This window comes from Melanerpes formicivorus, unplaced genomic scaffold, assembly GCF_026170545.1.
Source record: "Melanerpes formicivorus ecotype bairdi unplaced genomic scaffold, bMelFor1.0.p_v2 SCAF_2956, whole genome shotgun sequence".
Lineage (NCBI taxonomy): Eukaryota > Metazoa > Chordata > Aves > Piciformes > Picidae > Melanerpes > Melanerpes formicivorus.
This window is the reverse complement of record NW_027145307.1, coordinates 1-24042: the sequence shown is the minus strand read 5'-3', so window position 1 is coordinate 24042 and position 24042 is coordinate 1. Positions and strand designations below refer to the sequence as shown.

Sequence of the window (24042 nt, the reverse complement as noted above, 5' to 3'; positions counted from 1 at the left end):
CGTGAGTGCCCCCGGGGGGGGCGGGAGGGCTGGCATCGCGGGGAGGGGGGGGGGTTGGCACGGCCCCTGGCAGCGTGCTGAGGGCTGTGCCCCCTCCCCCCCCGCCCCCAGCACATCAACTACGACCTCACCAAGAGCTACCTGGACCTGGTTGTCACCTACGTGTCCCTGGTGCTTGCTGCTGGCACGCATCGAGGAGCGGCGCCTGCTCATCGGCCTCTACCACTGTGCCCACCAGATGAGCCATGGCACCAGGTGGCTGGCACGGCCCCTCCCGGGGCTGGCACGGCTCGTCCGGGGCTGGCACGGCCCCGTCGGGGGCTGGCACGGCTCATCCCGCGGCTGGCATGGCTCGTCCGGGGTTGGCACGGCTCGTCCCGGGGCTGGCACGGCTCGTCCCGGGGCTGGCACGGCTCATCCCGCGGCTGGCATGGCTCGTCCGGGGTTGGCACGGCTCGTCCCGGGGCTGGCACGGCTCGTCCCGGGGCTGGCACGGCTCGTCCCGGGGTTGGCACGGCTCCTCCCCGGGGCTGGCCCTCCCCAACCCCATCGTGCCCTCTAGGGGGCTGTCCGCAGCCACTCTATGCCCATGCCCAAGACGCTCTGTGCCCGTCCCCACCCCTCTGTGCCTACCCCCGAGCCCTCTGTGCCCATCTCCAATCCCTCTATGCCCACCCCCAGCCCCTGGGTGCCAGTCCCCATCCCCTCTGTGCCTATCCCCAGCCCCTGGGTACTCTCCCCACCCCTCTGTGCCCATCCCCGAGCCCTCTGTGCCCATCTCCAATCCCTCTATGCCCACCCCCAGCCCCCTGGGGTGCCAGTCCCCATCCCCTCTGTGCCCATCCCCAGCCTCTGGGTACCTCCCCACCCCTCTGTGCCCATCCCCGAGCCCTCTGTGCCCATCTCCAATCCCTCTGTGCCCACCCCCAGCCCCTGGGTGCCAGTCCCCATCCCCTCTGTGCCCATCCCCAGCCCCTGGGTACCTCCCCACCCCTCTGTGCCCATCCCCGAGCCCTCTGTGCCCATCTCCAATCCCTCTGTGCCCACCCCCAGCCCCTGGGTGCCAGTCCCCATCCCCTCTGTGCCCATCCCCGAGCCCTCTGTGCCCACCCCCCAACCCCTCTGTGCCTGTGCCCGCAGCGACCCCGGCTTCGCCCGCCTGGCACAGCTGGTGCTGGACTACGACCACCCCCCTCAAGAAGCTGACCGAGGAGTTCGGACCCCCACACGGAGGTGGGGCCCAGGCTCCTGCCCCGCCCCTCCCCGCGGGGCCCCGCCCCGCCCCGCCCCGCCCCGCCCTTCAGGGAGGTCTCCTCTGTGCCCCCTGCCAGGCTCTCAGCGCTGCCCTCCTCTCCCTGCGCCACCTCTTCGCCCGCCGCAACCTGGGCGCCGAGCAGTGGCAGTGCCAGCAGCTGCTCAGCCTGCTGGGCACGGCGGGCACCATGCTCAGCCCTGCCACCTCCGACACCGTGAGTGCCAGCCCCCGCGCCCTGGGCACGCCGGGGAGGGAGGGGGGGAGCGGGGGGTGGGCACGCTGACAGCCTGGCACTTGTGCCCCCCCCCAGGTGGCCTGCGAGTATCTGTCCCTGGAGGTGATGGAGCGCTGGATCCTGCGTGAGTGCTGGGCACGGGGGCGCCCTGCCAGCTGGGCACGGGGGTCCTCAGTGCCACCCCGGGCACGGGGGCAACCTGCCAGCTGGGCACGGGGTCCTCAGTGCCACCTGGGCACGGGGCACCCTGCCAGCTGGGCACGGGGTCCTCAGTGCCACCTGGGCACGGGGCACCCTGCCAGCTGGGCACGGGGTCCTCAGTGCCACCCGGGCATGAGGCAACCTGCCAGCTGGGCACGGGGTCCTCAGTGCCACCCCGGGCATGAGGCAACCTGCCAGCTGGGCACGGGGGTCCCCAGTGACAGCTGGGCACGGGGGCGTCCTGCCACATGGGCACAGGGCCAGCTGGGCACAGGGTCCTCAGTGCCACCCGGGCACGGGGCACCCTGCCAGCTGGGCACGGGGTCCTCAGTGCCCCCGGGCACGGGGTCCCCAGTGCCACCTGGGGCATAGGGGCACCCTGACAGCTGGGCAGGGAGTTGCCAATGCCAGCTGGGCACAGGGTCCTCAGTGCCACCCGGGCACAGGGGGCAACCTGCCACCCGGGCACAAAGTCCCCAGTGCCACCTGGGCACAGGGTCTTTGCCCACATGGGCACAAAGTCCCCAAGCCCCTAAGGGCACAGGGTCCCCGGTGCCACCCGGGCACAGGGGCACCCTGCCAGCTGGGCACGGGGTCTCCAGTGCCACCCCGGCACAGGGTCCCCCAATGCCACCTGGGCACAGGGTCCTCACCCATATGGGCACAAACTCCCCGGTGCCACCTGGGCACAAGGTCCCCAGTGCCATCTGGGCACAGGGGGCACCCTGCCAGCTGGGCACGGGGTCCCCCGGTGCCACCTGGGCGCTGGGTCCCCAACCAGGCTGGCACCGACTCCCCAGTGCCCCCCCCCTCTCCCCCCACCCAGGGGCCGTGCCCCTGCCCGCCGCGGGGCTGGCACCTGGCTGAGCGCCCTTGTGCCCGCAGTGGGCTTCCTGGTGTGCCCGGGGGCACTGAGCGCTGCCCCCGTGCCAGGAGCTGTGGCGCCAGGCCCTGCAGGGCTCCCTCTACATCTCCCTGCTGCGGGACGAGGCCCTGGCGGTGCACAGAGCCTGCGAGGAGCTGCTGGGCAGCCTCAAAGGGGTACCGCGGGCACCGCGGGCACCGCTGCCAGCCGGGGGGGGGGGGGCAGGGGGAGTGCCGGGGGGGTGCCAGGGGGGTGCTGGGGTGCCGTGCTGGGTGCCGTGCTGGGTGCTAGGGGGTGTGCTGGGTGCTGTGCTGGGTGCCAGGGGATGTGCAGGGGCTGTGCCAGGGGCTCTCTTGGGTGCCATGCTGGGTGCCATGGCATTGCAGTGGGTGCCAGGGGATGTGCCAGGGAGTGTGCCAGGGGCTCCCTGGGGTGCTGTGCTGGGTGCCATGCTGGGTGCCATGCTGGGTGCCAGGGGATGTGCCAGGGGCTCTCTGGGGTGCTGTGCTGGGTGCCATGCTGGGTGCCATGCTGGGTGCCAGGGGAAGTGCCAGGGGCTCTCTGGGGTGCTGTGCTGGGTGCCATGCTGGGTGCCAGGGGATGTGCCAGGAGCTCTCTGGGGTGCTGTGCTGGGTGCCATGCTGGGTGCCATGCTGGGTGCCAGGGGGAAGTGCCAGGGGCTCTCTGGGGTGCTGTGCTGGGTGCCAGGGGGTTGTGCTGGGTGCCAGGGCATTGCCCTGGGTGCCAGGGGATTGCACTGGGTGCCAGGGGGGCGTGCCAGGGGATCTCCTGGCTGCCATGCTGGGTGCCAGGGGCTGGTACTGGGTGCCCCTGGCCGGGGGGAGGGCGTCCTGGGTCTCTGCTGGGTGCCAGCCTGGGGGCCTGTGCCAGGGGCAGTGCCAACCCGGAGCCCTCCTGCAGGTTTGGCAAGCGAGTGGCAGACGTCAAGGAGTGCAAGGAGCTGGCAGTGGCTCACAGGTTGGGGGGCACCCCCTGGGCACCCCCCGGGAGCTGGCACGGGGCGGGGGGGGGGGGCACCCAGGAGCTCCTCCCGGAGGCTGGCAGCACCCGGGGGGGGGTGTGCCCTGCTCCGGTGCCCCCCTGTGCCACAGCTCCTGCCCGTGCCAGCTGCTGCTGCTGGCTCTGCTGGCGCCGGGGGGGGCTGGGGGGGGGTCGGTTGGGTGCCCCCCACCCCTGACCCCCCCCCTTGACCCCCCCCTGACCCCCCCCGTGCCCCCCTCCCTGCCCGCAGCGGTGCCCTGCACCGGGGCCGGAGGAGTTACCTGCGAGGGGCGGTGAGGGAGCTGTGGGCACTGCTGGAGGACCAACCTGGGCTGCTGGCACCCAAGGTGGGCACCGGGCGGGGGGGGGGAGGTTGTGGGGGGGGACAGGGGTTCGGGTGCCAGGCGCTGCCTTGGGTCTGAACCGGCTGCGGGTGGGGCAGGCACTGCCCCTGCCAGCCGCTGGCACCCGGTGCCCAGGGCGGGTGGTGCCACCCTGGGTGCCCTCAAACCACCCTGGGTGCCCTCAAACCACCTTGGGTGCCCTCAAGCCCCTCCCTGGTTGCTCCCCCCGTGGTGCCCAGGGCGGGTGGTGCCACCTTGGGTGCCCCTCAAGCCCTCCCCCCCCGTTGCCCCCCGCGGTGCCCCAGGCTCTGCTGGTGTTCATGGCGCTGTCCCTGTGCCGGGACGAGCTGGCATGGCTGGCACGGCACGCCGGGCACGTCACCAAGAGCAGGAGCCCAGAGGACTTCGTGGACAGGTTGGCACCGGGGCCGTGGGCACCGGGAGGGCGCCGGCCCCGCCGGGCACACCCCCGGCTTGGGGCAGCCCCGAGCGGCTGGTGGGCACTGCCCTGCGGCGGGGGGTGGGCACAGCTGGCTGGGGGGGCACAGGTGGCACTTGGGGGCATAGGGGGCACTTGGGGGGCACAGCTTGCTGGGGGGGCATGGGGGCACTTGGGCGGGGGCACAGCTGGCTGGGGGGGCACAGCTTGCTGGGGGGCACAGGTGGCACTTGGGGGGGCACAGGTGGCACTTGGGGGCACAGGTAGCATTTGGGGTGGCACAGGTGGCACTCGGGTGGCACAGGCGCCTCGGGGGGGCGCAGCTGGCACTGCGGCTGGTGGGGGGGGTGGTGGGGTGCAGCTGGCTCCGGGGTTGGGTCCGGGGCGGGGGGGCAGGGCTCGGCTGGCAGCGGGGGGGGCACAGCCGCGGTGCTGACGGGTGCCCCCCCCTGCCCCGCGGTGCCAGCCAGGTGGCAGAGCTGCTGTTCCTGGTGGAGCAGCTGCGGCGCCTGGCACGGCAGCGGCAGCAGCTCCTGCGGCGCTACCACGGCCCCTACCTGGCTCGCTTCGACGCCCTGGTGCTCAGCGAGGTCATCCAGGTACGGCTGGCACTGCCCACCGCGGGGCTGGCACCGCCCCCCGCCCGGGGGCTGGCACCGTCCCCTCGGCCCCCCTCCCCGGTGCCCACCCGCAGCTCTGTGCCCGCAGAACCTCTCGGTGTGCCCCGAGGAGGAGTCAGTCATCCTCTCCTCCTTCGTCAGCACCCTCTCGGCTCTCTCGGGCAAGGAAGGTACCTGGCACCTCCCTGGCACCTCCCTGGCACCGCCCAGGGACCAACCTCCCCCTGTCCCGGGAGCCCTGCGGCGCTCCTGGGCCCGGCCGGGGCAGCCGGGCAGGGGCTTGCGGGGAGGGGGAGAGCAGCTCTGGGGTGCCCTGTGGGGTGCCAGGCTGGCACCCCCCCCGGCTGGCACCCCCCGGAGCCCCCCCAGCCCCTGCCCAGCTCTGGCTCTGCCCGCAGCTGCTGACCAGGAGCAGTTTGACTTCCGAGCGCTGCGCCTCGACTGGTTCCGCCTCCAGGTCTGCCCTCAGCCTCTGCTCAGCCTGCCGCGACCCCGGCCCCGACCCCAGCCCCAGCCCCGACCCTGATCCCGGCCCCCGACCCTGACCCCCCGGCCCCCAGCCCCGACCCCGACCCCGACCCCGACCCCGACCCCAGCCCCGACCCCGACCCCCAGCCCCAGCCCCCGACCCTGATCCCGGCCCCGACCCCAGCCCCAGCCCCGACCCCGGCCCCGACCCCAGCCCCGACCCCAGCCCCAGCCCCAGCCCCTGATCCCGACCCCCGACCCCCGACCCCGGCTCCGACCCCCAGCCCCGGCCCCAGCCCCGGCCCCCGGCCCCCGGCCCCGACCCTCTCCTGGTCCCTCTCCCTCTCCTTGTCCCTGTCCTTATTCCCCCTCCCTGTCCCTGTTCCTCTCCCTCTCCATCTCCCTGTCCCCCTTCTTGTCCCTCTCCCTGTGCCCATCCCCTCCCCAGCCCTGTTGCCACTCTCTGCCCCTCCCCTTCCTCTCTTCCCAGCCCCGTGCCCCGCAAGGTGCCCAGCCCTGCCCTGCCCTTATCCCCTGTGCCCAGCCCCGTGCCCAGCACTGCCCTGTGCCCCACCCGATGCCCAGCCCCTGCCCCGTGCCCAGCCCTGCCCGCTGTGCCCGCAGGCCTACAGCAGCGTGGCCAAGGCAGCTCTGCCGCTGGGCTCCCACCCGGCCGTGGCTCAGGTGCTGAACCTCATCGTGTTCCACACCAAGCTGCTGGACGGCCTGGAGGAGCTCCTGCAGGAGACCTCTGACCTCTCTGACCTCTGGTGAGCGCCCCCCCCGGGTGCCCCCCGGCGCGGGCACGGCGCCCCCCTTGCCCCTTTTGGGGGAGGGGGCAGCCCCTGCCCCTGGTGGGGGCACAGCCTGCAGCCCAGCGGCACTGGGAGGGGGCTGGGGGGAGGGCCCTGGGGGAGGGAGCTGAGGGAGAGGGTGGGCAAGGGTTAGGTGCCAGGGGCAGCAATGCCAGGTGGCACTGACAGATGCCCTCTTTGCTCCTCTGCTGCCCCCTGTGCCCTTCTGCTGCCCTCTTTGCTGCCCCCTGTGCCCTTTTGCTGCCCTCTTTGCCCCTTTGCTGCCCTCTTTGCTGCCCTCTTTCCACCTCTGCTGCCCCCTTGCTGCCCTCTGTGCCCCTCTGCTGCCCTCTGTGCCCCTTTGCTGCCCTCTTTCCCCCTCTGCTGCCCCCCGTGCCCCTCTTTGCCCCCCGTGCCCCCCTGGCCGTGCCCCCCCAGTTTCTACCCCCGCCCCCTGGAGCAGATGTTTCAGCTGAGCCTGCAGGAGGCCTCGGGGCTGCGCCACAGCTTGGCCTTCCCCCTGCTCTGCAGCCACCTCCCCAGCGCCCTGCACCCCCTCTGCCCCGAGGAGGTGAGCCCGGGGGGCACGGGGGGCATGGGGAGGCATGGGGGGGATGAGGGGCATGGGGACAGAGGGGCATGGGGGGCACAGGGGGTAGGGGGCAAGGGGGGCATGGGCACAGAGGAGCTCTCAGCTGGAGGTGTCAGGGCAGCAGTGGGTGGGGGGCAAGGGCAGCTGGTGGCAGGCTGGGGCAGGTGCCAGCTGCTGGGCTGGTGCCAGGGCTGTGTGTGTGGCAGGCTGGGGCAGGTGCCAGCTGCTGGGCTGGTGCCAGGGCTGTGTGTGTGGCACCCTGGGGCAGGTGCCAGCTGCTGGGCTGGTGCCAGGGCTGTGTGTGTGGCAGGCTGGGGCAGGTGCCAGCTGCTGGGCTGGTGCCAGGGCTGTGTGTGTGGCAGGCTGGGGCCGGTGCCAGCTGCTGGGCTGGTGCCAGGGCTGTGTGTGTGGCAGGCTGGGGCAGGTGCCAGCTGCTGGGCTGGTGCCAGGGCTGTGTGTGTGGCAGGCTGGGGCTGGTGCCAGCTGCTGGGCTGGTGCCAGGGCTGTGTGTGTGGCAGGCTGGGGCAGGTGCCAGCTGCTGGGCTGGTGCCAGGGCTGTGTGTGTGGCAGGCTGGGGCAAGTGGCAGCTGCTGGGCTGGTGCCAGGGCTGTGTGTGTGGCACCCTGGGGCAGGTGCCAGCTGCTGGGCTGGTGCCAGGGCTGTGTGTGTGGCAGGCTGAGGCAGGTGCCAGCTGCTGGGCTGGTGCCAGGGCTGTGTGTGTGGCAGGCTGGGGCAAGTGGCAGCTGCTGGGCTGCTGCCAGGGCTGTGTGTGTGGCAGGCTGGGGCCAGTGCCAGCTTCTGGGCTGGTGCCAGGGCTGTGTGTGTGGCACCCTGGGGCAAGTGGCAGCTGCTGGGCTGGTGCCAGGGCTGTGTGTGTGGCACCCTGGGGCCAGTGCCAGCTGCTGGGCTGGTGCCAGGGCTGTGTGTGTGGCAGGCTGGGGTGGGTGCCAGCTGCTGGGTTGGGTGCCAGCTGCTGGGCTGGTGCCAGGGCTGTCCCTGTGCCCTCTGCCAGTATCCCCAGCTGAAGGCCACAGCCCTGGGGCTGTGCCAGAGGTTCCTGGAGCAGGTTGCCAGCCAGGCCTGCAGCTGCCTCATGGATGCCTGTGCTGAGCAGCACAGCCTCAGCCAGCAGGTGAGGGGCAGCTCCTGGGGGGCTTGGCGGGGGGGGGGGGGGCTCCACCACCTCCAGGACCCCTGTGGCCTCTGTGGCCCTTTGGGGTCCCTGTGGTTTTTGGGGGTCCCTGTGGTCTTTGGGGGTCTCCAGGACCTCAGAGGTCTCCATCACCTCCAGGACCTCTGTGCCCTTTGGGGTCTCTGTGCCCTTTGGGGTCCCTGTGGCCTTTTGGGGTCCCTGTGTCCCTTTGGGTCCCTTTGATTTTGGGGGTCCCTGTGGCCTTTGGGGGTCTCCAGGACCTCAGAGATCTCCATCACCTCCAGGGCCCCTGTGGCCTCTGGGGTCCCTGTGTCCCTTTGGGGTCCCTGTGGTCCTTGGGGTCCCTGTGGTCTTTGGGGGTCTCCATCACCTCCAGGACCTCAGTGCCCTTTGGGGTCCCTGTGGCCTTTTGGGGTCCCTGTGTCCCTTTGGGATCCCTATGGTTTTGGGGGTCCCTGTGGCCTTTGGGGGTCTCCAGGACCTCAGAGATCTCCATCACCTCCAGGGCCCCTGTGCCCTTTGGGGTCCCTGTGGTCCTTGGGGTCCCTGTGGCTTCCAAGGTCTCTGTGCCCTTTGGGGGTCTCCACCACCCTCAGAACCTCTGTGCCCTTCGGGGTCCCTGTGCTCTTTGGGGTCCCTGTAGCCCTTGGGGGTCTCCACCACCTCCAGGACCTCAGTGCCCTTTGGGGTCCCTTTGCCCTTTGGGGATCCCCAGGACCTCTGTGCTCTCCTTGGCCTCTTGTGTTCCCCCAGCCCCTGATCGGGGGGGGGGGGGGGGGGAGGGGGAGCCCCTGGCAGGATGCTGCCCCCCGAAGCCCTTCCTGGGCTACCCTTGGGGACTCCATCTCCCCCCCGGTGACCTCCTGCCCCCCCCCAGCTGCTGCCGCAGCGCTGCGCCGGCAGCCTCAGCACCGCCCGCGGCAGGAAGGCTCCGAAGGCAGCCGGCAGGAAGGGAGAGGCCGAGAGGCAGACAGCAGGCAGCGAGAGCCGGCGCAGGGACAGGACCCTCAGCACCAAGTGAGCCCCCCCGCGGCTGGCACAGCGGGCAGGGGCTGGCACAGCGGGCAGGGGGCTGAGAAGGGAGGGCAGAGGGCTGGGAAGGGTGGGCAGGGGGCTGGCACAACGGGCAGGGGGCTGGCACAGTGGGCAGAGGGCTGAGAAGGGAGGGCAGAGGGCTGGGAAGGGAAGGGAGGGTAAGAGGCTGGGAAGGGAGGGCAGGGGGCTGGCACAGTGGACAGGGGGCTGGCACAGCGGGCAGGGGGCTGGCACAGCAGGCAGGGGGCTGGCACAGTGGGCAGGGGGCTGGCAGCCAGCAGTGGCTGTGGGCAGGCTGGGGGGGGGGGACACACCACAGCATGAGCAGGGGGGAGCCCAGGGGGTGGTCCCCAGGGGGCTGTGCCCTGGCTGATGGCAGCTGGGTGCCCACCCACCCCCGGACCCCCTCCCCCCAGCCTGGACAAGCTGCACCTGAGCCTGGCAGAGCTCTCCCTCAGCCTCAACCTGGTGCCCAGCTTCGAGGTCTTTGGGCACACAGTGACCCCAGCAGAGTACATCAGCTGCCAGCTGGAGAGGAGGCTCAGCAGGTGGGCACCAGCCTGGGCACCAGCCTGGGCACCAGGGGCAGGGTTTGGGCTGGGGCTGTCACCAGGGAGCTGCCCCTTGGCCACCTCTGTCCCCCTGGACAACCTCTACCTTGGCCCCACAGAGCCCTTGTGGCCATGGCAGGCTGCAGCCAGGCTACTCAGAAGGTGCTGAGCTCCTCCCTGAGCCTGGTGCTGGTGGCTGTCACCAGGGAGGTGACCCCTGGCCACCTCTGTCCCTGCAGAGCCCTTGTGGCCATGGCAGGATGCAACCAGGCTACTCAGAAGGTGCTGAGCTCCTCCCTGAGCTTGGTGCTGGGCTTTGGGCTCTGGCTGGCAGCAGGCAGCTGCCCCTTGGCCACCTCTGTCCCTGCAGAGCCCTTGTGGCCATGGCAGGATGCAACCAGGCCACCTAGGAGGTGCTGAGCTCCTCCCTGAGCATGGTGCTGGGCTTTGGGCTCTGGCTGGCAGCTGGCAGCTGCCCCTTGGCCACCTCTGTCCCTGCAGAGCCCTTGTGGCCATGGCAGGCTGCAGCCAGGCTACTCAGAAGGTGCTGAGCTCCTCCCTGAGCCTGGTGCTGGTGGCAGCCAGCAGGGAGCTGCCCCTTGGCCACCTCCCTCTCTGAGCAACCCCCCTGCTGTCCCCCCCAGGGCCATCGTGGCCATGGCAGGCTACAACCAGGCTACCCAGGAGGTGGCCAGGCCCTCGGAGGTGCTGCTGGGGCTGAGCTCCTACCTGAGCCTGGTGCAGAGCCTGGGCCAGCTGCTGGGGCTGGACACCGGCCGCCTGCTCCGCGGAGTGCTCCTGCAGCAGACCCAGCCCCGGGACGCCGCCGGCCAGCAGACCCTCACCACCATCTACACCAACTGGTCAGCCCCCCAGCCCCCACGGCTGCCCCTCCCGGGGGGGGTGGGCTGGGGAGGGGCAGCAGCAGGGACCCTGCGGTCCTGCTCCGGCAGGGGGGGGTTGGAATCGCTGAGCTCCGCAGCTCCCTCCCCAGCCCTGAGCTCCTGCCTGGGGGGAGAGAGCTGGGGAGCCCTGGTGGCCACCAGCAAGTGTGCCCTGGTGGCCACCACCGAGTGTCAGCAGTGTGCCCTGGGGGCCACTACCAAGTGTGCCCTGGTGGCCACCACCGAGTGTCAGCAGTGTGCCCTGGTGGCCACCACCGAGTGTCAGCAGTGTGCCCTGGTGGCCACCACCGAGTGTCAGCAGTGTGCCCTGGGGGCCACTACCAAGTGTGCCCTGGTGGCCACCACCGAGTGTCAGCAGTGTGCCCTGGTGGCCACCAGCAAGCATCAGCCCCTGGTGGCCACGGAGGCCAATGGGGTCCCTGGGGGGCGTCAGGGGGAGTGGGGAGGGAGGAGCAGCCAGGCCAAGCCTCGACCCCGACCCCACCTCGGCCACAGGAGGGGGAGAAGGCTCCCGGGAGACCTTCTGGTGGCCTCCCAGGGGCTGCAGGGAGAGGAGGCTTTGGGGGGGATGAAGGGAGAGGAGGCCTGGGGGGAGGTTGGGGAGGGGATGGGAGAAGGAGTCCTGGAGCCTCTGCTCCAGGAAGGCTCTGGAGGGGCTGGAAGGTGTCCAGGGAAGGGCCAGAAGGAGGAGGAGCAGAGGGCTGGAGCTGAGCACAGCCTGAGAGGGTTGGGGTGGTGCAGGCTGGGGAGGAGAAGGCTCCAGGGAGACCTTCTGGTGGCCTCCCGGGGGGCTGCAGGGAGGCTGGGGAGGGACTCGGGAGGCTCTCAGGGAGGGATGGAGCAGAGCTGGGAGTGGGGAGGCTCAGGGTGGCTGTGGGGAAGAAGTTGTTGCCCATGGGGGTGGTGAGAGCCTGGCACAGGCTGCCCAGGGAGCTGCCCCGGGGGGTCCTGCCCTGGAGATGCTCAGGGTGAGGCTGGATGAGGCCCCGGGCAGCCTGCTCGGCTCGGGGCTGTCCCTGCTGGCTGCAGGGGGCGTTGGGGACCGGAGCAGCTTCGGAGGTCTCTTCCGAGCCGGCCCAGCTCCACCTCCCCGCAGGTACCTGGAGGCTCTGCTGCGCCAGGCCAGCACCGGAGCCATCGTCCTGGCCCCGGCGCTGCAGGCGTTCAGCACCGTGCCGCGGGAGGGGCAACCTCCCTTCAGCGCCGCCGAGTTCTCCGACGTCTCCGGTGAGGGCCGCCGGGGGGGCGAGGTGGGATTTGAGGCGGGGGGCGTCGCCTCCTGCCCCCTCTGACCACCCTCCGCCCCCCCCGTCCCCCCCCCGGGCGCAGAGCTGCGAGCGCTGGCAGAGCTGCTGGGCCCCTACGGCATCAAGTTCCTCAGCGACAACCTCCTGTGGCATGTGGGCTCCCAGGTCACCGAGCTCAAGGTGCGGCTGGGCGCTGGCACTGCCAGCCTGGCGCTGGGCACTGGCGCTGCCACCCGCGGGGAATGGGCACTGCCACCCGGGGACTGGGCACTGGTGCTGCCACCCGCGGGCATGGGCACTGGCACCCATGGGAATGGGCACTGCCACCCGCGGGGATGGGCACTGCCACCAGCGGGAATGGGCACTGCCACCCGGGGACAGGGCACTGGCACTGCCACCCTGGTGCTGGGCACTGGAAATGGGGACTGGGACCAGGATCTGGGACTAGGATCAGGATCTGGGACTGGGACCAGGGACAGGGACTAGGACCAGGATCTGGGACCGGGATCAGGATCAGGGACCAGGATCAGGGACTGGGAGCAGGGTCAGGGACTAAGAGCAGGATCAGGGACTGGGACCAGGATCTGGGACTGGGATCAGGGTCAGGGACTGGGATCAGGATCTGGGACTGGGACCAGGGACAGGGACTGGGATCAGGATCTGGGACTGGGACCAGGGATCAGGGACTAGGACCAGGATCTGGGACCGGGATCAGGATCAGGGACCAGGATCAGGGACTGGGAGCAGGGTCAGGGACTAAGAGCAGGATCAGGGACTGGGACCAGGATCTGGGACTGGGATCAGGGTCAGGGACTGGGATCAGCGACAGGGACTAGGACCAGAGTCAGGGACCAGGATCAGGGACTGGGACGAGGATCAGGGACCGGGATCAGGGACTGGGAGCAGGATCTGGGACTGGGAGCAGGGTCAGGGACTGGGACCAGGGACCGGAACCAGGATCTGGGACCGGGATCGGGATCAGGGACTGGGCCCAGTGCTGGGCTGCTGGGCTCCGCTTCTGGGATGCAGTCCTGACAGGTCCAGCAGGGCCACCTCGGGGACCAGCCCAGTCCCTTGCTTGTCCCCTGGACTTCTCCCTGGGGGGAGAAGGGGGGAGGAAGAGAGAGGCCAGGACCCCCTGTCCCTCCCCCCACATCCCCCCCCCCAACAGAAGCTGGTGACAGAGAACATGGACACCTTGGTGCAGCTGCGCTCCAGCTCCTGCCAGCCCGAGCAGATGGCAGCTCTGCTGCCACGCCTGACCTGTGAGTCTGGGGGGGCTGGGGGGCACCCTGGCACTCGGGGGGGGGTTGGGGGCAGAGCCTGCAGCTGCCCCACTTTGTGTCCTCCCCCCAACAGCGGCTGAGAACGTCCTGAAGCGCATGACCATCGTCGGGGAGATCCTCAGCTTCCGAGCCATGGCCCAGCAGGGGCTGCGCGACGTGGGTGGCCCCCCCGCCCCACTGGCACCTCCCCCGCCCCCAGGGTGGGGTGGGCAGCACCTCCTGAGCGCCCCCCGACCCCCTCTCTCTCCCCTCCTGCAGGTCTTTGCCCACCACTGCCCCTTCCTGCTGGGCCCCATCGAGTGCCTGACCGACGTCGTCACCCCCGACACCGACATCCAGGTGGGCGCCGAGCGAGGGGGGCGAGGGCAAGGTGCCCCCCCCCCCCCCCGAGCGAGGCTGGCAGCTGCTGCCTCGTGTGGCACTGCAGAGGGGCTGCAGGGTTGCCACCTTGGCACTGTGCCCCCCCAGGTCACCCTCAGCATCTTCGAGCTGGCCTCAGCCGCGGGGATCCCCTGCGAGCTCGACCCGGCGCTGGTGAACGTCCTGGCTGGCAGCAAGATGGGTACCACCTGCCCCCCTCCTCCTTCCCCTCCACAACCCCTGGCACCTCCCTGGCACCCCCTGGGCCCCCTCTGGGACCTGTGGCTAGTGTCACCTCCCTGGCAGATGGCTCATCCTCAGAGGAGGACTACAAAGTGTCCTGCCTGCTCCTGGTCTTCGTGGCCGTGTCCCTGCCCCTGCTGGCTGCCGACCCTGCCTCCTTCTACAACACCGAGGTGGACGGTGAGGCCTGGCTGCCTGCCGCCCTGCCAGCTTTGTCCCTCTGTCCCCAGGCCCTGGCTCTGTCCCCACAGTGCCCTGATGTCCCTCCCTGTGTGTGCTGGGAGGTGGCAGGGACGGGCAGAGCCGGGGGCCGCAGCACCGCAGCTGCGGGAGGGTGGCGACGGCAGGGACTGTGCTGCCCCCCAACCCGCCTCTGCTGTCCCCAACCCTTCTGGCCCAGCTCTCTGCCGTCCCCAGACCTTCTGCCGGTCCTCGATCTCCCTCTCACCCCCCTCCCCGTGCCCCCAGGCTACAACAACAACATTCACTGCCTGGCCAAGGCCATCATCCAGGTCTCCGCCGCCCTCTTCACCCTGCACAACAAGAACATCGAGACCCACCTCAAGGAGTTCCTGCTGGTGAGAGTGGCTGGGGGGGGGGGCAGTGGGGGCACCCTCCCGGGGTGGGCACCGTGCCCAGCACCGCTCAGAATCCCTTCCTCCAGCTGGCCTCTGCCAGCCTCCTGCAGCTGGGCCAGGAGACAGACAGAGTGCGGGTGAGGAACCGAGACTCCGTCGCCCTGCTGCTGCAGCTGGTAAGCCGCGGGGGGGGCTGGGCAGCAGGGTGCTCTCAGGGGCCCCCCGGGGTGGGCTGTGGAGTGGGTAGAGCCTCGGGGTGCCCCCCACTGGGTGGGCACGACCCAGTCGCTGCCGGACCCCAGCTCCCTCTGCCAGCCCCCCGGGGGCCGCAGCCTGCTTGGGCTGCTCTGGCTGGGGATCGGTTTCGGGGGGGGGGAGGGGCAGAGAGGGGGGCAGCTCCATCTCTCGACACCCCCAGGGGAGAGGCTGGCCTTGCCCCGGGGGGGCTGCCAAGGCACCCAGCCCGCCCCCCCCCCCCCCGGGATTGGCATTCAGGGAGCGCCGGGGCCCGGCTGCAAAAGCAATTTAAATGCAAATGTCTCAATCTGGAGCTGGGGCAGCGGCGAGGGGCGCAGGGGAGGGGGGCGCAGAGCAGGGGAGGAGCTGGGGAACCTCTCTTCGCCGAGAGGGGAGGGGGGGGGAGGAGGAACGGAGGGAGGTGTGGGAGGGGTCGCTGACCCTGTGGCCCCCTCCTCTCCCCCCCCCCCAGATCGTGGCCGAATCCTCCTTCCTGACGCTGGACATGCTGGAGAGCTGCTTCCCCTACGTGCTGCTGCGCAACGCCTACCGGGAGGTGTGCCGGGAGAACCTGCTCGCCAGGGCCCCCCAGCACTGAGCACCACTTGCCAGGCCCCCCCCCGCACCCCAACCCTGCCATCAGGACCCCCTCCCCTCCTCCCATGCTCTCCCTCGACCCCTGGATGCCAGCCGGATGTCCCCATCCAGGCCCTCACTAAAGCGCTTCTGCCCCCCGACGGCTGCGCTCGACTCGGAGCTCGGGGTTGGGGGGGGCCATGGGGGGGCAACGTTTGGCCGCTGCGGGCGCTCGGCTCCGGTGTCCTCAGCTGAAATAACCTCCCGGGGTGGGGGGAAGGAAATCTCCTGAGGGGGCTTCAGGAGGATCTGGGGGTGGGGGCCGCTAGGGGTGGTGGTGGTGGGGAGGGGGGAAGGCTGCGATGCCAAGGGGCCCAGGACCCAGCTCCGCGCCTCAGTTTCTCCGCTCCGGCCTGGGGCCGGGGGGGGGGGGGTGGGGGGGGGAAGGGAAAGTGACAACTCGGCGGCGCCCCCCACCTCAATTTCGTGCCTCCCTCTTGCTTTTCCTGGCCACCCCCCACCCCCTTCCTCTTGTCGATTCCCCTCCCGTGCGGCGTCCCGGGGGGCCCTTCCCGGGGCGCGGGCAGAGAGGCGGCCGTTGCCATTCCGCTCACGCCGCTGCTCCGGGATGAGTCACTCGGCCCCGCTGGGAGCTGCGCTTTGGGGGCTGGGGACGGGGTTGGGGAGGGGGCTCACAGCGGCTGCTCTAGACCCCTACCCTCCCTCCCCCATCCCCTTCCTCCCTATCTCCTTCCTCCCTCTCTCCCTCCCCATCTCCTTCCTCCCTCTCTCCCCTCCCCATCACCTTCCTCCCTCTCTCCCTCCATCTCCTTCATCCCTCTCTTCCCCCCCCTCCCCATCTCCTTCCTCCCTCTCCCCCCCCCAAGCCAGAGCCCACCCCTCGGGGTGATTTGGGGGAGGGAGGGGGGGGAGGAAGGGGCTTTTCTGGGGGGAGGGGCGACCGAAGGCAGTGACCAAACCCAAGGAGGAGACAGAGAGAGACCAAAGCTGGAGGCTCCTGCGGCCGCCACTTAATCGCTTTATGAATTCATCCGGGTGGGGGGAAGGAGGAGGGAAAAAATTCCCTCTGGAGCGGCTTGCACTCCTCCAGCACTGCTTCCCCCCCCCCTAATAAAGAGAGAGAGGTGGGGGGGGCCCTGAACACCCCCAAATGATCTCTGCGAGCTGACTCCAGCTCCCTGCACGAAGCTATTTTCGCGCTCATCAATCACGATCCAGCGCTAACGAGCTCCCCGCCTTTGTCTCTCGCATCCCAGCCCACGGCCTCTCCCAACCCTCCCCCCCCCCCCCCCAATTTGTGGCCCACCTCCAGCCTGGCACCCTGGGGTGTGTCTTTCCCCCGCCCCCTCACCCCTTTGTTCCAATCTAAGCCCCTCGGAAAGTTTAGAGCCTCCCCCCCCGGTCCCCAGCGGGACCCTCACGGCCACCCTGCTGAACCCTGGGGGGGTGGGGGGGCCCCTGGTGGAGCTCCCCCTGCCCCCAGCAAGATGAGGAACTCCCGTGGGAGGGGGCACGACCTCCCCACACCCCCCCCATCAGCCCCATTGTGCACCCCCCCCCCCTCCTACCCGGCACCCATGGGTGGCAGCCGGGTGCGAAGGCCAGGAGGGCCCTGGCTGAGCTGCTGGGGGGCACAAAGTGGGGGGCGGGGGGGGCTCAGGGGTGGTGCCTCAAGGTGTGTGTGCGTGTCGGGGGGGTCTCACCTAGCCCCCCCCTCCCCTCCCCCCCCAGCTGCCGGGGCCGTGGGTGCTGAGCACACCTCCAGCCCTTACGTAAAGGGATCCTTAATATTCCCCCGGGGGCTGCTCCGGGTGGGGGAGGCAGCGGGGGGGGGGGGGGGGGGCTGCTGTGTGTGCCCCCCTCCCTTCCCCTCTCCCCCCCCCCAGCTCTCTGGGACCCCCCCCAAAATATTCTGGCAACCCCAATATCCTTCCTCCCCCCCCCAGCCCTGACACCTTGAGGTCACCTGGTGGGACAGGGATGGGATTGGGGGGGGGGGGTCGCAGAGGGGGGATACGAGGGGAGGGGGTCAGAGGGGGGATTTGGGGGGGGCCCACACACACGTGATCTTAGGATGCTTCCAAATTCCCCCCCCATTTCCCCCCCGCCCCGCCCAAGTCCCGGTTTGGGTAGGTCCTACAATAAATGGGGGGAGGGGGCGTCGGGAGGGCACAGTCCCTGGGGTGTGACAAATGAGGGGGGGGGGCTGGGGGGGTGTCACAGTGCCCCCCCCCCCCCAAACCTCACTGCTTGGAGTTGACCTCCTGTGTGACTTCTGGGGGGGGGTGGGGGCACTGAGCTGGGGGGTCCCAAACCCAGTGCCCCCTCCCCCCCCCCCCATAGCCCCGTGGGGGTTCTGACAGCCCCCCCCCCCCCATCCTATAGGGCTCTTGGGGTCCCAACCTTAGAGCCCCGCAGGAGTCCTGGGCTCCGCCCCCCAGACCTTGGGGGTTGCTTCCCCCAGATAGGACTCCTGGGGTGCAGCCCCTCCAGGGGTCTTGGGGTATCCCCCCCCAGGCTCCTGGGGATCCTTCCTCGCCCATAGCCCTCCTGGGGGTCCCGGGGCGCCCAGCCCCCAACCGGTACCGGGCTTGAACGGGGCGCTGGGACTGGGCGGCCCCCGGTTGCCGGCCCCCGCCCCCTGCCCCCACCCTCCCCCCCCGGCCCCGGTTCCCTCCGCCCCTCCCCAGCCCCTCCCGCCGGTGCCGGCTCGGGGAAGTTGCGGCGAGCCCCGGGCGGCGGAGGCAGAACCGGCAGGAGCGGGGGACGGCGGCACGGCTGGCACCGGGGGAGGGGGGGGGACGGCGGCACCGGCGGCAGCGAGGGCACGGCGGCACCGGTTGCGCCGGCGGGGGACGGCGGCACCGGTTGCACCGGCAGGAGCGAAGCACGGCAGCGGCGCTGGGGCTCGGCTGCAACGGCAGCACCGGAGCACGGCTGGTACCGGCAGCGCCGGCGCTTGCCGGCCGAGCATCCCCGGGTAGGAGTGCGCAGCATCCCCGGTGGCTTTCGCCTCCCGCCGCCGCACGCCGGTGCCCGCATCCCCGCTTCTCCTCCTTCCCGGTTCTCCTCCTTCCCGGTTCTCCTCCTTCCCGGTTCTCCTCCTTCCCGGTTCTCCTCCTCCCTGGTTCTCCTCCTTCCCGGTTCTCCTCCTTCCCGGTTCTCCCTCTCGCTCCTCCTCGTAGCCGGTGCTACCTTCCCGCTTCTCTCCATCCCCGGTTCTCCCCCCTCCGCCGTTCTCTCCTCCCGGTGCTTCCCCCATCCCGGTCCCCCCCCGCTCCCCCCCATCCCGCTGTTCCCACCCCCGGTGCCCGGGATGCCATCTTAGCTCCGCCGCCCGGGCCGGTGCCGCCTTGCGCAGCCGCCGGTTCCCGGGGCCGGGAGGTTTCGCCCGGGGGGGAGACTGCGATGTCGCCGCCGGGGCTGCGGGGCGGTACCGGCGATCGCTCGGCCTCGGCCCGCGGGGTCCCCGGCGCTCGGTTGCCGGTGCCGGGGCTGAAGCCGAGGCTGATCCCCGCTGCAGGAGCGATGGAGCCGCCGCGGAGCCTCCCGGGGCTGGAGCCCGACCGTGAGGGGCTGGAGCCGGCCGGGGGCTGCCCTTCGCCGCTGGAGATCAAATCCGCCCCCAGCAAACGCATCTGGGTCAAGCTGCGAGCGCTGTGAGTGACCCCCGCCCCGGGCCGCGACCCCCCGCCCCAGGCCGGGACCCCCTCCCAGGGCCGCGACCCCCTCCCAGGGCCGGGAACCCCTCCCAGGGCCGGGACCCCCTCCCCAGACCAGGACCCCTCCCCGGGCCGCGACCCCCCTCCCCAGGCCGGGACCCCCTCCCCAGGCCGGGACCCTCTCCCAGACCAGGACCCCTCCCCCGGGCCGGGACCCCCTCCCAGGGCCGCGACCCCCTCCCAGGGCCGGGAACCCCTCCCCAGGCCGGGACCCCCGCCCCGGGCCTCGACCCCCCTCCCCAGGCCGGGACCCTCTCCCCGGGCCAGGACCCCCCGCCCCGAGCCGCGATCCCCTCGCCCCGAGCCAGGACCCCCTCGCCCAGGGCCGCGACCCCCTCCCCAGGCCGGGACCTCTTACCCCTAAACTGAACCCCCTCAAACTGAGACACCCCCCCCCCCAAATCCTCCTAAACCAGAAACCCCCTCCCCTAAAACTGGGGCCCCCCTCAAACCAGGACCCTCCACCTGCAGACCAGGACCCCCTGCACCCCCAAACTGAGACCCCTCCCCAACCTGGGACCCCTCAACTACAAGCTGGCACCCTCCAAACTAAGCCCCTCATAAAGCCCACCCAGGACCCTCAAACCCACCTGTGACACCCCCCCCCCCGCAAACTGGGGACCCCCAAACCCGAGACTCCCCTCCCCCCAAATCAAGATCCCAACCTGGGACACACACACACCAACTGGGGGGGACCCCCTCCCCTTCAAGCAGAGACCCCCCAAACGGAGCCCCCTGGTGAGGGTCCCAAAGCCAAGAGCCCAAACTGGGACCACCTGGAGCCCCCCTGAGCCTTCCCCCCCCTCCCCTTTGGGGACCCCCCCCCCGAACCTCCTCTATGAATCCCACCCTGTGCCCACCACTCATGGCCCCCCTGGGCCCTTCACTTACTCCTGGAGCCCCCCCCCCACGTAGGACCCCAGCCCCCTGTGCCCCCCCGCTGCGCTGCCACCCTGCAGCCCTTCTCCCCACCGCGGGGGGGGGCCGTGGGGGCCCCCCAGGGGTGCCACCCACTCCCTCGTGGGCTCACACGTGTGCCGGTGCCCCCCTCGCCCGCCCCTGGCACCTGCGGCGTGGGCGAGTGCGCGAGGCTCACGTGTGCGGGGCCCACACAGCGGGGGAGGGCACGCGTGTGCCAGGGGCAGGGGGGCCGGGGGGGGTGCCCATGTGTGTGCCAGGGGCAGGGGGGGCTGGGGGTGTGCCCATGCCTGTGCCAGGGGCAGGGCTGTCTGTGGTGCCCATGTGTGTGCCAGGCCTGGCGGTGTGCACACGTGTGTGCCAGGGGCAGGGCTGTCTGTGGTGCCCATGTGTGTGCCAGGGCAGGGAGCCTGGGCGGTGTGCACACGTGTGTGCCAGGGCAGGGGTGTCTGTGGTGCCCATGCGTGTGCCAGGCGTGGGGGTGTGCCCATATGTGTGCCAGGGCAGTGGTGTCTGTGATTGCACACGTGTGTGCCAGGGTCAGGGTGCCTGGGGGTGTGCACACACGTGTGCCAGGCGCAGTGGTGTCTGTGATGCACACACATGTGCCAGGCCTGGAGGTGTGCCCATGTGTGTGCCAGGTGCAGGGGTGCCTGGGTGGTGTGCCCATGCATGTGCCAGGGGCAGGAGTGTCTGTGGGTGCCCATATGTGTGCCAGGGGCAGGAGTGTCTGTGGTGCACACGTGTGTGCCAGGCCTGGGGCTGTGCCCATGTGTCTGCCAGGGGCAGGGATGTCTGTGGTGCCCATGCCTGTGCCAGGCCTGGAGGTGTGCCCATGTGTGTGCCAGGGCAGGGGTGTCTGTGGTGCCCATGCGTGTGCCAGGCCTGGTGGTGTGCACACATGTGTGCCAGGTGCTGTGGTGTCTGTGATGCCCATGTGTGTGCCAGGGTCAGGGGTGCTTGGGGGTGTGCACACGTGTGTGCCAGGGCAGGGGCGTCTGTGGTGCCCATGTGTGTGCCAGGGGCAGGAGTGTATGCAGTGCACATGCATGTGCCAGGCCTGGGGGTGTGCCCATGTGTGTGCCAGGGCAGGGGAGTCTGTGGTGCCCATGTGTGTGCCAGGGGCTGCCCTCTGCCATGCTTCTGCCACCCTCCCTACCCTCTGTGGTCTGACCCCCCCTGCTTGGTGCCCTGAGTGGTGCCATTGTCCCTGGGGGGCAGCATCCCGCAGCTGGCACTGCCTTTGGACCTGGCATCAGCAGTCCTGGTGACTTGGTGCCCGCTGGCCCTGGTGCTGAGGTGCCCAGGGGTCCTGGTACTGTGATGCCCGGGGGTCCTGGTGCCGGGGTGCCCAGGGGTCCTGGCATTGTGATGCCCGGGGGTCCCGGTGCTGGGGTGCCCAGGGGTCCCAGTGCAGAGGTGCCCGGGGGTGCTGGTACCGTGATTCCCGGGGTGCCCGGCGGTCCCGGCGCCAGGGTGCACGGGGGTCCTGGTGCCGGAGTGCCCAGGGGTCCTGGCATATGTGATGCCCGGGGGTCCTGGTGAGGTGGTGCCTGCTGGCCCTGGTGCTGGGGTGCCCGGGGGTGCCGGCGCCCGGTGGTGAGCGGTGCCCGGGGGTCCTGGCACTGTGATGCCCGGGGGTGGCCGGTGGTGAGAGGTGCCCGGGGTTCCCGGTGCCCCGGTGGTGAGCCGTGCCCGGTGCCGCGGTGCCCGGGGTGCCGGTGCCCGGTGGTGAGCCGTGCCCGGGGGTGCCGATGCCCGGTGCCGCGGTGCCCGGGGTTCCCGGTGCCCGGTGGTGAGCCGTGCCCGGGGGTGCCGGTGCCCGGTGGTGAGCCGTGCCCGGTGGGTGCCGGTGCCCGGTGCCGCGGTGCCCGGGGTGCCGGTGCCCGGTGGTGAGCCGTGCCCGCCGGCAGGCTGCGGTTCCTGGTGAAGCAGCTGGAGAGCGGAGAGGTGAACCTGGAGGAGCTGAAGCGGCAGCTGCAGTGCGCAGCGTCCCTGCTGGAGGCTGCCTGCATCGACGAGACCAGGTGCGGGCACCGGCCGGGCACCCGGCCGCTGGGGCACGGGGTGGCGGCGGCAGGGGGTGATGGTGGTGCCCGCCCTGATGGTGCCCGCCCTGGGGGCTGGCAGCAGTGGGGGCACCAAGGTGGTGGTGGAGGTTGTGGGGTGATGATGATGCCCACCCTAGGGGTTGGCACCGAAGGTGTTACCAAGCTGGCGGTGGTGATGCCCACCCTGTGGGTTGGCATCAACGGTGACGGTGGAGGTGGTGGTGATGATGATGCCCACCCTGGGGCTGGCACAAAGTGGTGTTGTTGGTAGTGATGCCCACCCTGGGGGCTGGCACCAGGGTGATGTTGTTGCTGGTGATGCCCACCCTGATGGTGTCCACGCTGATGATGCTCACCCTGGGGGCTGGCAGCAGTGGGGGCACCAAGCTGGCGATGGTGGGGGTGGTGTTGGGGCTGATGCCCACCCTGGGGGCTGGCAGCAGCGGGGGCGGCGTGCTGGGGGGGGCGATGCCCCCGGCGGCGGTGGCCGGCGCTGATGCCCAGCGGCGATGCCCGGCGCTGATGCTGCGGCGCTGATGCCCGGTGCTGATGCCCGCGGCGGTGCCCAGCGCTGATGCCCGTGGTGTGCCCGGTGCTGATGCCCGGCGCTGATGCCTGGCGGTGATGCCTGTGGCAGTGCCCGGCGCTGATGCCCGGTGGCAATGCCTGGTGCTGATGCCCGTGGTGGTGCCCGGTGCTGATGCCCGGCGCTGATGCCGGCGCTGATGCCCGGTGCTGCCCCAGCGCTGATGCCCGCGGCGCTGCCCGCAGGCAGATGCTGGAGACGGAGGACGAGCTGCGGGAGATGGGGTCGGACGCGGCGGTGCCCTCGGAGGTCAGGGACTGGCTGGCAGCCACCTTCACCCAGCAGGCTCGTGCCAAGGGGCGGCGGGCGGAGGAGAAGCCCAAGTTCCGCAGCATCGTCCACGCCGTCCAGGCTGGCATCTTCGTGGAGAGGTAGGTGCCAGGGGGGCGCCCGCCCTCGGCCCTCCCCCCGCGGCTGCCTGGGGCTGGCAGCAGCGCCAGGGGTGGTGTTGGCACGGGGGGGGGGGAGGTGTGAGCGTGGGCATCGCTGGGCACACGGGTGGGTGCCTGGCTGCCTGGGATGTGCCCTGTGCCCTGGGTGGGGCCACTGGTGCCCAGCTGTGGCCCTGGCACCCAAGTGGGTCCCCAAGCGCCTGGGACATGCCCTGGTGCCCATGCGGGTGCCTGGTGCCCAGCTGTGTCCCTGGCACCTAGCTGGGTGCCCATCTGCCTGGGATATCCCTGGTGCCCAGCTGTGTGCCTGGTGCCCAGCTGTGTCCCTGGCACCCAAGTGGGTCCTCAAGCACCTGGGCCATGCCCTGGTGCCTGGCTGTGCCCTGGTGCCCAGCTGGGTGCCTGGTGCCCAAGTGGGTTCTCAAGCACCTGGGCTGTGCCCTGGTGCCCATCTGTGTGCCCAGTGCCCAGCTGGGTGCCTGGTGCCCAGCTGTGTGCCTGGCGCCCAAGTGGGTTCTCAAGCACCTGGGCTGTGCCCTGGTGCCCAGCTGTGTGCCTGGCACCCCGGGGTGCCCGTTGCAGGATGTTCCGCAGGGCATTCACGACGGTGGGGCCCAGCTACTCCAGCTCCGTCCTCAACTGCCTGAAGGTACCCGGGGCTGGGGGGCACCCCCTCCCCCCCCTGCTGGCACCCTGCCCCAGCCTGGCACCACCTGACGTCACTGGGCGTGGCTGGTATTCACTGGGCATGGCTGGGCTTCAGTGGGCATCCCTGGGCATGGCTGGGGGCTGCAGGGCTTCAGTGGGCATGGCTGGGCTTCAGGGGGCATCCCTGGGCATGGCTGGGGGTTTCAGGGCATCAGTGGGCATGGCTGGGCATCCCTGGGCATGGCTGGGCTTCAGTGGGCATGGCTGAGCATTCCTGGGCACCACTGGGGGGTGGTTTACCTGGCATTGCCTGGCATCCTTTGGCATAGCCTGGCATCACTAGGACATGGCTGAGCATTCCTGAGCACCGCGGGGGGGGTGGTGGGGGTGTTACCTGGCATAGCCTGGCATCCTTTGGCATTCCCTGGGCATAGCCTGGCACGGCTGGCCCCCTCCCGGGGGGCCTTCCACGGGCAGGGCTGTGGGCATCGCTTCCCTCTGGCTTCCCTTTCCCCATCCCTTGGGCTGGCTCCTGGGCACCTCCCGGGGCACGGGGGGGAGGGAAGGGGCAGGGAGCAGCGGGCGGGGCGGGACGGGCGGCGGGCACCGTGCCCACGGCTCGGCGCTGCCCCTGGCAGAGCCTGGACCTGTGGAGCTTCGACGTCTTCGCCCTGCAGAGGGTGACGGAGGAGCACTCGCTGCGAACCATCGTGCAAGG

At 71.0% G+C, this 24042-nt stretch overlaps 2 protein-coding genes across 2 annotated transcripts; both read left to right on the top strand.

Moving 5' to 3' along the window:
- Positions 1-111: 111 nt before the first annotated feature.
- NCKAP1L (NCK associated protein 1 like) lies at positions 112-15147 on the top strand (the record flags this gene model as incomplete). The annotated part of the gene is made up of 27 exons (XM_068136681.1): positions 112-227; positions 1141-1213; positions 1332-1469; positions 1566-1614; positions 2608-2732; positions 3338-3534; positions 3809-3905; positions 4208-4317; positions 4808-4940; positions 5050-5131; positions 5360-5418; positions 6054-6199; positions 6662-6794; positions 7828-7947; positions 8846-8985; positions 9420-9551; positions 10199-10417; positions 11556-11686; positions 11789-11886; positions 12878-12971; positions 13066-13148; positions 13251-13331; positions 13461-13554; positions 13659-13775; positions 14064-14173; positions 14260-14349; positions 14883-15147. Coding segments are annotated over 27 exons (3093 nt in total), but the record flags the coding sequence as incomplete, so codon positions are not given.
- Positions 15148-17725: 2578 nt separating this feature from the next.
- Positions 17726-24034, top strand: PDE1B (phosphodiesterase 1B; the record flags this gene model as incomplete). Its single annotated transcript, XM_068136682.1, has 6 exons — positions 17726-17987; positions 18531-18666; positions 21561-21674; positions 22470-22655; positions 23259-23325; positions 23963-24034. Coding segments are annotated over exons 2-6 (570 nt in total), but the record flags the coding sequence as incomplete, so codon positions are not given.
- Between the last annotated feature and the right edge of the window lie 8 nt (positions 24035-24042).